The sequence below is a fragment of the Elephantulus edwardii genome, unplaced genomic scaffold (genome assembly GCF_000299155.1).
Source record: "Elephantulus edwardii isolate Elephantulus edwardi_28Jun2011 unplaced genomic scaffold, EleEdw1.0 scaffold00030, whole genome shotgun sequence".
NCBI classification, from domain to species: domain Eukaryota; kingdom Metazoa; phylum Chordata; class Mammalia; order Macroscelidea; family Macroscelididae; genus Elephantulus; species Elephantulus edwardii.
In genome coordinates, this window is record NW_006399780.1 from 5,170,139 (window position 1) to 5,182,992 (window position 12,854).

At 41.0% G+C, this 12,854-nt stretch overlaps 1 protein-coding gene across 1 annotated transcript in view; it reads right to left on the minus strand.

Moving 5' to 3' along the window:
- Positions 1 to 420: 420 nt before the first annotated feature.
- Positions 421 to 12,854, minus strand: part of ADPRHL1 (ADP-ribosylhydrolase like 1) — a 33,158-nt gene continuing 20,724 nt past the window's right edge. The window contains exons 5-7 of the mRNA XM_006883809.1: positions 8,805 to 8,932; positions 7,290 to 7,422; positions 421 to 578 (exon numbers count right to left, since the gene is read on the minus strand). Coding sequence (XP_006883871.1) covers positions 421 to 578; positions 7,290 to 7,422; positions 8,805 to 8,932 — 419 coding nt within the window. The remainder of the gene's footprint in view (positions 579 to 7,289; positions 7,423 to 8,804; positions 8,933 to 12,854) is intronic.

Consider the following 12,854-nt stretch of genomic DNA (forward strand, 5'->3'; position numbering starts at 1 on the left):
ACAAATAAGAGGAGGCATGTCCAAGGAGAGCCAGTGTAGTTAGTTTTGACGTAAGTGAGCTGATAGCATTAGCTTTGCACTAGAATAAAATACACCAATTGTCCAATCAACCACTTATAACCATTGTTATTGGTGACTTGAGTACAGCAAATTTAACATAATGCTAATAATGCATGGTGTTTGGGTTAGGAACCAGAAAAAACTATGCTCATAGGACAAATAATGTATTTTATAGAGCAATTAGAATTCTGAAATTTGGAAGAAAATGTTAAACCTGAGTTATGGCCAATTATGCATGGATTCTTTGCTAGCTGGAAGTGGCACAAATGCAAAGTTAGCCGAGTACAATCTGTTAAGTTGCAAGTGAACACTAATGGGGCCCAGTATTCAGTATGGTCTCTATAGAAAGGGAAATTAGCTTTACTTTTCTTCTGTGGATAGGCGGTAAAGAGCTTCACCCAAGTTCTCTAATTTCTCCTTGTGCTCGAGGTCCTGGTACAAGCCTTTGGGGATATTGTTCAGGCCATAAAGCAATCCAAATAGGCAACCCGCGATCATTCCAGTGGCTCCACTCTCACCTGAAACAGAAAATACAAGGATCCTTAGTGGAGTTCCACAGTGCCAGAGCAAAGAATCAATGACCGTAAACTTGAAAAGTTACCAGTGTCTTTTGAACGTCACCAGCTCCTCAGGTAGTATGAATAGTTTGCATCAGACACTAATTACAAGGCTGGTGGTTCTAGCTAATCAAGGAGTGATGGAGAAGAAAGGCTTGGTGATTTGACCCCATAAATATTACAGCCAAAGAAGCCACATGGCACAACTTTACCCAGTAATAATTGTTTTCATGTGTCATAGACTCAAAGGCAATGTTGTTGTTGTTGTTATGTGCCATCAAATCGCATGCGACTCATAGCGACCCTATGACCAAGAGCTCTAAACGCTGTTATGTCCTGTGCCAACCTAGCCATCTCAAATGCTCTTATTCCTACCGCTCCAGTCACAGAATTGATCCATCTCATTGAAGGTCTTCCTCTTCTTCGCCGCCCTTCCACTCTGCCAAACATGATATCCCTCTCCAAGGACCAGTCCCTCCTTGCAACATGCCCAAAGTATGTCAGACGAAGCTTCAGAATCCTTAATTCTAAGAAGCATTCTGGTTTCACCTTCTCTAGGACAAACCTGTTTGTTCTCCTAGCAGTCCATGGTATATTCAACACTCTTCTCCAGCACCACAACTCAAAGACATCAATTCTCTATCATCCCTATTCACTGTCAAACTCTCTGATGCATAGCACATAATTGCAAAGACTATAGCCCAGATCAGGCGCATCTTATTTTCCAATCTGATGTCATTGCTCTTCAGTACTCTTGAGAGGTCCCTAACAGCCGACTTTCCCAATGCAATTCATCTCCTGATTTCCTGGCTGCTGTTATCAAGAATGTTGATTGTAGAGCCAAGTAAACTAAAACTGTTAACTATCTCAATCTCTTCACCATCCATACTGATGCTGCCAATTGGCCCAGTGGTGAGAATCTTTGTTTTCTTGATGTTGAGCTTCAGTCCATATAGGAGGCTGCAGTCCTTGATCTTCTGCAGGAAGCACTTCAGTTCCTCCTCAGTTTCAGCAAGCAGGGTTGTGTCATCTGCATAACGCAGGTTGTTGATGATTCTTCCACCAATCCTGATGCCACATTCCTCCTCGTACAGCCCAGCGTCTTGTCTCGGATGATCTGTTCTGCATACAGATTTAAAAGGTATGGAGACAAAATACATCCCTGACGGACCCCTGTCTTGATTTTGAACCATTCATTGTCTCCCTGCTCTGTTCTGACCACTGCCTCTTGGTCCAAGTATAGGTTTCACATTAGCACAATCAAATGTTCTGGGTTTCCCATTCATCTCAGAGTCATCCACAGCTTGTTGTGATCCACACAGTCAAAAGCCTTTGCATAGTCAATGAAGCACAGATAGACACTCTTCTGGTATTTGCTTTCTGCCAAGATCCATCTAACATTAGCTATAATATCCCAAGTACTACGACCTCTTCTAAATCCAGCCTGCACATCTGGCAGTTCTCTGTTAACATATTGTTCCAAACATTTTTGGATCGTTTTCAGAAGAATCTTGCTTGCATATGATATTAATGATATTGTTCGATAATTTCTACACTCTGTTGGGTCACCTTTCTTTGGAATGGGAACAATATCGATCTCTTCCAGTCAGTAGGCCAGCTGGCTGTTTTCCAGATTTCTTGACAGAACTTAGTGAGCACATCCAGCGCAATGTCTGTTTGTTGAAATATGTCAATTGGTATGCCATCAACACATAAAGCCTTGTTTCTTGCCAATTTCTTCAGAGCAACTTGAACTTCCTCCAAGGCAATAAGTTTGATTTTTTGGTCTTATTATTCATCATCATTAAAATGATTTTTACTCACAGCCACAATAGCAAAGTTCAACAAACAGGGCAGCAAATAATAAAATGCTGGAAAGGTTTTAGAGAGATTGGAACTCGTTTTCACTGCTGATAGGTATATAAAATGGTATAGCCACTATGGAAGGCAATCTGGCGCTTTCTCCAGTGGGTTTTCAAGAGGCTGCAAATCTCATGGGAGAAGGTTGTCCATCTTTCTCCCCAGGAGCCACTGGTGGACTTAAACTGCCAGAGAGGTGTTGCCTTTGCGTTGACAGCACAACTCTCCATGGAAATGCCAACAGAGCTCCTTCTGTAAAGACTTGTGTGCCATCGAGTTGGAACCGATCCAACTGACCCTCTTGCAGCTGTTCAGAGGCAGTGTATCACACAGGAGGAGGTTGCCCATCCTTTTTCTGTGGACCACAGCTAAGAAAATCCTGCTGAGCAGTTCTACTCTATAACATATGAGGTAATTGTGAATCCAAATGACTTGACAGCAACAAGTTTAGTTTTTGGGTTTTGACATGTGTACTTTAATTTTGTTTTACCAGTTGTATCCTTTTTTTTTTTTATCCATTTTCCCCATGATGTCTTCACTCACTATAAATAGATATAGATAGAGACAGATATAGAGACAGATATATAGATGATATAGATATAGATTACTATGTTCCTGTGGTGTTAGCCTAAAAGTTGGATTTTTTTTTTCTTTTCTTTTAGCTGTTAGCTGTTTCTGGTCACAAGGTACCTTAACTGCAGGCACATGCTCTTGAAAATCAGTATGTTCTTGCAAATCAGCATCAGCTGTGGCAATAAGATAAGAGAAAGAGTGCTTCCCATACTGAGCAGCAAGACGTGACGCAAGACTTAGGGCAGCAAGACTGTAGTGAGAGTGAGACCCTGGTGGTGGGGAGACTGTGGCATCATTGTGGACAAACAGTGCAAGATACAACCTGAGGCTTCTTGCATCTGTGCCTGCCACAGTTATCTTGCCAGACGTTTGGAGAAGAAGCTGACTTATAATTGCTCTAAGGAAAAGTTTGCTGGATGATTTGGTTCTAACTACTCTGAGGCAAACCTTGCTGGATGATTTGGATTTGACTGCTGAACAGAAATTTGAGCCTAGACTTATTGAGAAATTGTGCCTCAGAACTAACTGTTGGGCTAAAGCCTCGGCTTGTTTTGGGTGATATTCTTTGCTTCCTCCACTCTCCAAATTCTTTGTCTAGTAAACCCCATTGTTGGTACCATAACTGCCAGTCATCAATGAATAAAAGAATCTCTTCCTGTTGATGTGGCTCTAGAGGCATCATGGGGCTGGGCTATAGACTCTTTATCTGCTTTTTTTCCTGGGGCAGTGAGGGCTGGGTTGTTATTCTTACTCACTCTGGCCCTTTCAGAGAGCTGCTCACAGCTCTGTGTCCCCATGGCCAGTTTTCCCATCATTAGACAGTTTCAAAACACATTCATAGGGGAGCTCTGGTGGCCTAGTGGCAAGGAACTGCAACTACAATCCCAGAGGTGCATGGTTCGAACCCACCAGATGCTCTGCTGGGGAAGGAGGGACAATCTCCTCCTGTACCAGTCAGATCTGATTTGATGGTACACGCACACAAAATAATAATAATAATAATAAAATTAAAAAAACAAAAAAAACCCACATTCATTCATTGCCCCCCCGCCCCATGATCCTTCTAAACTTCATTGTCTTTATTTAACACTGATAAGTGAGTGGAATACTGGATTAATACTGGTCAAAGACCAGAATTTAAATTCTGACTGTCTAAAATTTTATAACTCATCCAAGTTATTTTGTTTACCTTGATCTTGGGGTTTTTTTAATTAATAAAAGAGGTTTGATTAAATATTTATGACATCTTTTGTAGGCTTTAGATACTTACTAGCACTGGAGAAAAACTGGAAACTTCCAACCTTTAAGTTACTTTATCATCTCTGAGACCTGAAACCTTGGAATCACCACTGATTTTTTTTCTCTTTGTATCTCCTCCATAACTGATAATGCTAAACATTTTCAGATCATCCAAGACACTAGGCTGTACGAGGAGGAATGTGGCATCAGGATTGGTGGAAGAATCATCAATAACCTGCCTTATGCAGATGACACAACCCTGCTTGCTGAAACTGGGGAGGACCTGAAGTGCTTGCTGCAGAAGGTCAAGGACTGCAGTCTTCAGTATGGATTGAAGCTTAATATCAAGAAAACAAAGATTCTCACCACTGGGCCAATTGGTAGCATCAGTATGGATGATGAAGAGATTGAGATAGTTAACAGTTTTAGTTTGCTTGGCTCCACAGTCAACACTTTGGTGACAGCAGCCAGGAAATCAGGAGACAAATTGCATTGGGAAAGTCAGCTGTTAGGGACCTCTCAAGAGTACTGAAGTGTAACGACATCAGGCTGGAGACTAAGATGCACCTGATCCAGGCTATAGTCTTTGCAATTACATGCTATGCATTGGAGAGTTGGACAATGAATAGAGATGCTAGAAAGAGAATTGATGCCTTTGAGTTGTGGTGCTGGAGAAGAGTGTATACCATGGACTGCTAGGAGAACAAACAGGTTTGTCCTGGAAAGGGTGAAGCCAGAATGTTCCCTGGAGTCAAGGATTCTGAAGCTTCGTCTGACATACTTTGGGCATGTTGCAAGGAGGTACTGGTCCTTGGAGAGGGACATCATATTTGGGAGAGTGGAGGGACGGTGCAGGAGAGGAAAATCCTCGATGAGATGGATCGATCCTGTGAGTAGAATGAGTGTATTTGAGGCAGCGAGGTTGGCACAGGATAGAACGGTGTTTAGAACTCTTGTACATAGGGTCGCTATGAGTCACAAACGACTTGATGGCACATAACAACAACAACATACATACACGCACACACATACCTATTAAGCATTTGTCATATCCTCATGACCTAGGAGGTAGGCAGTTGTGCTACCAACCCAAACATGGGTGTTTCAAATCTACCAGCTGTTCTGAGGGAGATAACTGGGCAGTCTCCTCCTGTAAAACCCATAACTTCTGAAAACCTGCTGAAAGGTCCCCTATGAGATGGGTCTATTACTCGATGGAAGTGAGTAAGTGATGTCCTAGACATTGTGTTCCAAACACTTTGCATGACATCTGATCCCATCACAATCCAATGAAATACATATTGTTAGTGATGTTAGGTACCTTGAGTCAGTTCAAACTTAATAATGTAAACTATAGCCAACATGTGCTATGGGAGTATTTTTCCTTTAATTCCATCTTGACTTATGGAATGAAAGTTCATATAGGGATTCTTGCAATTTAAACATAAATGTATGTAAATGCATTCATTTACTGTCTAGTGGAGGGTGACCAGTCAGATTGGTAGTCAATGTGACCTTACATTCAGGAACAAACTTTTCCTCCAGCCTTTGCTGGGCTTCCCTGAATTCCACATCTCATTCCCCTGCCACATTTGGTCACACACCAGTGCAGGCATCTCCTTCCTTATCTCTTTTTTGTCCAGTACGTCTGTCTACTTATGTTGTCAACACCTCCCTCACATGTTCTGCTTAGGTTACTCCTGCTCTCCATCTCAGGATGCCAAAGCTATCAAGAAGATAGAGCTGTCTAGATTAGTCTTCCATCCAGTCTGTACAAAAATACCTCCACTTCCCAGGATCCTTCCCCAATCACCATCTCTTTACTCAAAGTCAACTCACTGTTTTCAAGTTGGAATCTCGTACTTCACCATCCAGGGGGTTTTGGGGTCTTTGTAAAATAACTTTCCTACCCCATTTCTTTCTCAAGCTCATCCCCCAACTGGTCTTTCCCTTAGCTCCTTCGCTCCTCCTAAGAGCTTCTTTTTAACTATCTAGGATAACTGTGAGTTCCTATTCTCTTTCTGAAGAAAAATAATAATTGGGTTCTACTGTGGAACATGGTAGCATCTGCAATCACTTGGTAATGCATTTCAGATGAGCTCGTGAGGGTATTTCTGACACTGAGAAATAACCCATGGCTCTAATAGCAGAAACTCAGTTCTTATAAGGACTTTGTGCCAAGCACAGATTAAAACAGTTTGCTTGCTGTCGCTTATTTGTCACAATTGTCCTATGGCATAGATGATCCCATGAGAAAAATGTGTATCATGAAGTGAAGCAGTGATTCCAGTCTTATGGAATATTAACAGTGGCTATTTATTGAGCATCCACTTTTTTAAAAGCACTATGTTAAGTCTGTAGGCATTTTGAACCATCACAGCAACCCTGACAAGGTGAGTATGACTGTCCCCTTCACATGGAGAGAGAAAAGCTCAGGGGATCATGCAGCTGACATGAGGGGCAGAGTCAGGATTCCAACCCAGACCCTTCCTGAATCTAAAGTGCAACCTTTTCTGCCTTTGCAAGAATGAAATGATTAGATAATGATTAATTGTAGAGAAACAGAACTCTAGCATGGTCAACAGTGCTAGTGAAATCAGCCTTGCCCTTGAATCAGTAGCTATTAGAGAAGGGAGCCCTCTAAATTGCAGTCATGCCACATGTTAACTTCTCCTTCATTGAGTTCAATGCACTAGTCTGGAAGACCCAAGCATGGACGGTGGGTCTCTCCTTAGGCAAGGGGGTGTATGACCTTGCCTGATGTTTTGTATACATCATTTACACCCATGTCTGCACACACTTCGGCCAGTGGATGGGCAGAAGAACCAACTTCTTCCAGGGGTGATTTTCAGAAGAGGATATAACATGGTCTGGAGTATATTGGAGACTGTCTTTCCTCAGTGACTGCAATTTGAGGACATCTTGAGAGGGACATTCTGAGTGAGAAAGGGACACCTGGCTACCTTGAAGCCCAGAACCATGAAAGAAGGAAGAGCTCACCTCCATGAAACATGGCTCGGTTACAGAGCTCGGTCCAATTATCCCCCGCTCCTAAAAGAGCGTCATATGCAATCATGGGAGCATCATGGCCTCTTCTTCCTCCTCGACCTTCTGAGCTCCATTTCTTGTAAGTCTGATGAAAGAATCGTATGTGAAAAGTATGTCCCCCAAATTGAGCTATGTTAGTTGGTAATAAAGCAAATACATTAAAAACAATTTGTACTGGACTATAAATTAATTCATTTATCCATTTATTCACTATACATTTCTTGAACATCAACTCTATACCAGGTTTTATTCTAGAGGCAGCAAGAGACAGTGAGAAAAACAGAAGATGACTCAGTTCTCATGGCTCTTATATTCTAATCACCAAAACAGACATAAAACAAATATATATGATAGACAATTCTGTAACTTCTGTGAAGAAAGATAAAGCAGGGGAAAGAGATAGAGTACTGAGGAGGATATTAGAGGCGGAACAATCAGGAAATGTATCTTTGAATAGGTGATATTCAAGAGAGATCTGAATAAAGCGAGGCAATGAACTGTCACTATCTAAGAGGGGAGTGATTTAGATAAAGATAACAGCAAGTTTTAAGGTCCTGAGAGAGGAGGATATTTGATAGGACCAAGGAAGAGCCAGGAGTGAGCATGGCTGGCGTACAGGGAGGAAGGGGGGTGCTGGTTCATGTGGTTAGAACAGCCAAAAGGGCCTGGATCACAGGAGATCTTGGATATCTTAGAGAGAGAGAGAGAGAGAGAGAGAGACTTTGAATTTTATTCTTAGTGTGATGGGAACCCAAAGAAGTGGTTTGAACAAGATAATGATATAGTGTCATTTCAATTTTAAAATAGTCACTGTGGCTGGAGAAGAATAGACTGAGGGGAGGTAAGACTCAAGAGAGGGAAAAAGAAGAGGTAGACACAGGTAGCTGCAAACCACAATCTCACACTCTCCTATTTCCTATAACAAACTCAGAATTTGCTTAGTGCCATGGTGTCTCCATCTAAAGAGCTATTTCTGAGCCAGCTTTCCCTGCCCTAGGAAAAAAAGGTGCAGGAGAGGTAAACCAAGGGGTTGTAGGAGTCACTTTGAAAGGGAAGGTGTGGTAGAACATCAACCCAGCACTGGTGGGAATGCAAAATCGGGCATTCTCTGTGGAATGCAGTTTGGCAGTTCTTAAAAAAATTGAACACAGTGGGGATGGATCAATGGTGATTAATTTTATAAAACACAATGTATGGGAATACTCATGTGAAACAGAATGAATGGAGGAATGCATGAAACACAATGTATATGACTTTTGTAAGCAAACCAATATAAAATTTTTAAGAAAAAAGAAAAAAAGTTGAAACAATGACTACATGTCTGAGCAATTCCAGTCCTAGGTCTATAGCCCAAAGATTTGAAAACATGAATGCAAACAGAAACATTTATACAACGTCCATTGCAGCACTTCTCAAAACAGCCAAAAGGTGCAAACAGCTTAAATGCTCATGTGGCAGCAAATTTACCTTCTCTCTTTCCTCTGCATCATAATTATCAGGGAAAGTGGCTTTATTTTCTTTTTCTTCAGTGATTTTTCTCTCCTCTAAGTAGAACTGCCACTTAGCTTCAAAGTAAAACCAGTGCTCCTGGTATTCTGAATGAAAAGCACAAGGTAAGTCTAGTGTAGGTGGCAGTTACATGATTAGCATCCAGCTAAGGGGTGCAGGGGGAGCAGTGAGAAGATGGGCTAGAGAAGCTGTTAGTGGGGAAAGGGAAAGGAGGGAAGGTGGAGGACAATCAGTCATGCACACCATGTGGAGAAGGCCGGCCAACCTTAGCACTCCATACTATGAGTAACCATCTAGCAATTGTACCTGAGATTTGAAAATGGCTTACATTTGTGACTATTTGGGGAGAATAACAGGAAAGGTGGAAATAGAAGGAGGCCAGAGTTACTAAAAATTGGTTAAGTATATTCTAAAACCACAATAGCAATGTTAGTCTTAAGTGGATTTTTCTGAAAATTCAGAGCCTATATATTGTCATTAATTTTAAACAGTATGCCTGTGAAATGGAGAGACATAAAGTTTTTAGTTATCCCCAATTAAAGGTTTGAAATCCAGTCTCAGATACATTGTAATGTTTTATCTAAGGTCATTTGGCAAAGAAGACATTAACTTAGAAATGAGTCTGAAAAACTGACTCTATTCACTCAATAAATGCCAGATCTTTAGGATAATAAAGAGACAAATTAGGTCTTTATTGATACAAGCTGCCTGCCATACATAAATGAGATCAATATCTCATGCTTAGTATTTAGGAGCTCTAGTGGCCTAAGGGTAAGAATGTTTGTACTTCAATCTGAAAGGCATGTAGTTCGAATCCACTTGCTGCTCTTCAGGAGAAGACTGGACAATCTCCTCCTGTGAAATTAAACAAGATCTGAAACTTATTGGAGGACTGGCTATGGGTTGGATCCCAACTCAACAGCACACAGCAGCTACAATTACTTAGTATTTGAGACAAACAACAGCCTGCTAGGTTTTTGTTCTTCTCCACTTTGTCTCCATTTTGCCACAGAGGAGCATGTACCAGGCAGGGAGATTGGTGGCTACTTCAGGACGTCATGGAAATCACACAATAATCACAGTCCCTGAATTCCAATGTATTACTGGAAAGACTGAGAGGGTGCTAGAGAATAGAGCAATTAATATGAGGGGAACTGGAGCTGAGGGCAAGTTAGATACAAGGAGACTCAAAGGCTGAAAGGGGTAAAATGCAAAAGGCTTAAAAACTAGAATTAGTGTTTCTGTTGTTGATTTCATAATCAGTCATGCCAAAAAATTCATGTTACATATCCTCTAGGCTAGATCTAGGGTACTGAAGGAATCATGGTGGTGTTATGAACCATCTAGTTGTAATTCACTTATAGCTGATACTCCACTGCGTTTTCATGGGCAGTAAATTATGCGAGAGGAGGCTCCCCATCTTTCTCCTAAGGAGCAGCTGGTGGGTTCAAAACCCCTTAGGGCTGGCAGCATAACTCTACCACTAAACCATCACAGTTCATGAAGGCATCATAGACCCTTGGGAATTATTGGTATGGTTTTATCTCCTAAAATAAAATTTTTATTATAATTATGATTTTAATGAAAAGCTAGATTTTCATTCTGGAAAGCTTGGATTTTTTTTTTTTTTAAAGTAAAAGCAAATCCTATTAAGGTTCAGTGAAATAAGATTGAAAGTGAAAGTTTAAGAAATAACAAGGACCAAAACATATAAACAAACACCCTGTTAGCTTTGCAAATACAGTTGCCTCCTAACCCATTGTCATTGTGTCAGACCCAATCCGAGCTGACTCTGTTGGGTTTCAGAGGCCCGAAATGGCCTGGGAGGAGATTGTTCATCTTTCTCCCATGAAGCTGCTGGTGGACTTGAACCTCCAGAGAGACATGACTTCTGGCTTAGCAGTGCAACTCTCTATGCCATCACAGCTCTAAATCTACTTATATTTAGGTATGATTAAAAAAAATCAAAACATAGCCTTCTACTCAGTCATAAGATTGGTCAACTTTGGATATGTATAGGAAAACATTAAGACATTTAACTAATGTTCCAATTGTTCTTAACTACCTAGGGACTTTAGCATATAAACTAATGGAAAGGTTCTAGGAGGATACTTCCTGAATATGGTCTATGGACCATTCTTTTTTTCTGGATAATTTTAGTTGTTCTGTTGAAAAGGATTCTGTGTTATTTAAGTTTCTAAAACTGTGGGTTAAATAAATTTAAAATGAAACAGATTTATTTATAGGAGTATTTCCCAAGTTTTAAACTGACTTAGAAGCACACCTTAAGGGTGCTCTGCTGGCCTAGTGGTAAGAATCTGCACTTCAGATCCAAAGGTTCAAATGTACTAGCTGGTCGATGAGAGAAGGTTGAGCCATTTCCTTCCAGGCAATTAACTGCCTTTGAAAACTCCCCGGAGAGTTAGCTATAGGTGGTTCTGACTTGATGGTACACAGTAACAAAAGGTGTTTTTTTTTGGTTTGTTTCCATAGCAACACAATAAAGCAAACATTACAATAAAGCTAGTCACAAGTGGGTTTTTTTTTTCTGGTTTCCTCCTACATACAGAAAGTATGTTTATCCTACACTGTAGTCTATTAAGAAGACTTGCTGGTAGCCACAAGCTGCTGACTGCAAGTTCAGTGATTCAAACGTACCAGGTACTGCGTGTCCAGAGGGTTGGCAGTCTCCCCCCACCCCCTTTCTGGTAAAGATTTATACATGAGCTTGGAAACACTATGGAGCATTGATTGCTATGCGTCGGCTTTGACTCAATGACAGTGTTTTTGTTTGGTAGTCTACTAAGTATGCAGAAACATTCTGAAAAAGTTTGGAATGTTTTAAGAATTGCCAAGATATGAAAGAGATGGAAAGTCAGCATGTGCTGCTGGGGAAATGGCACCTACAGACTTGCCTAATGTAGGGCTCCAGCAAAGTTTCAATTCGTAAAAAACTTCGTATCTATCTACAAAGCTCAGAATATCTTCTTTGACTACTATTCTTCAGAAAGAAGTCATTGGGGAGAAAGGCTACAGAATACCAACAATTCTGGAAAAAATGCTCATCAGTATAAGTAGAATTCAGTAACTGTGTAGTTTCATACTCTAGTGTTCACATTTCTCTTTCAGATGGTTTATGTGTGTTTCCACCTTGGCTTAGGGGGATTATTAAGCAGATGACAGCAGACCAATGACTTTCAGGGCTGCAGGAAAGAATCCCAGGAAGTCATCTACTTAGCATTCCTCCACTGACCCATTGCTTGCTGTGACTGTGCCTGCACTATCTGAGAGTGAGAAGGTGAGAGTTAGCAGTGCCTTACACCAGGCACAAATAAAGCAAGCGCTGCCAAGCATGTTCTACAATTAAATTTACCGAGGGATGGTTATACGGAAATAGGGGACCAGTGCTATGGAAAATATTAGCTCTATTGGTTCTCACTTCCTGTCTGAAGTTTCTCCATGCTGTATCCAGGCAAAAATGGATGTATGTTTCTTTGTGAAGTTTGTTTCAAAACCTCCAGAGTTTTAAATGTAATTCCAAACATCTTCGAGCATAAATTTGATAAATTAATACAAGGGATTTTCTGCTTAAAGAAGACTAGCATCAGATTGTTTTGCATTTTGGAAAAATAAACAGGCCTTCTGCGGTATTTATATTCTTTACCTTCTCTGTCCTACAGGCCAATCAAGTAAATTATGTTGGAAAACTTCCTCAACAACTCAAGAATGTCAAAGGCAGCATGAAGCTGCCTGAGTTACTCAGATGGTATATGTTCCTGTGAGAGCTGATGAAGAGTGACATGATCTTCCATTGAAGGAGAAGGTAATGCATGGACTCCTTCATCCTTTTACTGGCTGTACCAGTGTCTAGTCTCCCTTGGGGAATTTATTGAGAAAGGGCTAAAGGGAGCTTTAGTGGACTAGAAGGTCATGAGCTGCTTTGCCTGTCCAAAGGCTTGTGGTTTGGAGCCACCATCTGCTCTGCAGGAGAAAGATGAACAATCTTCT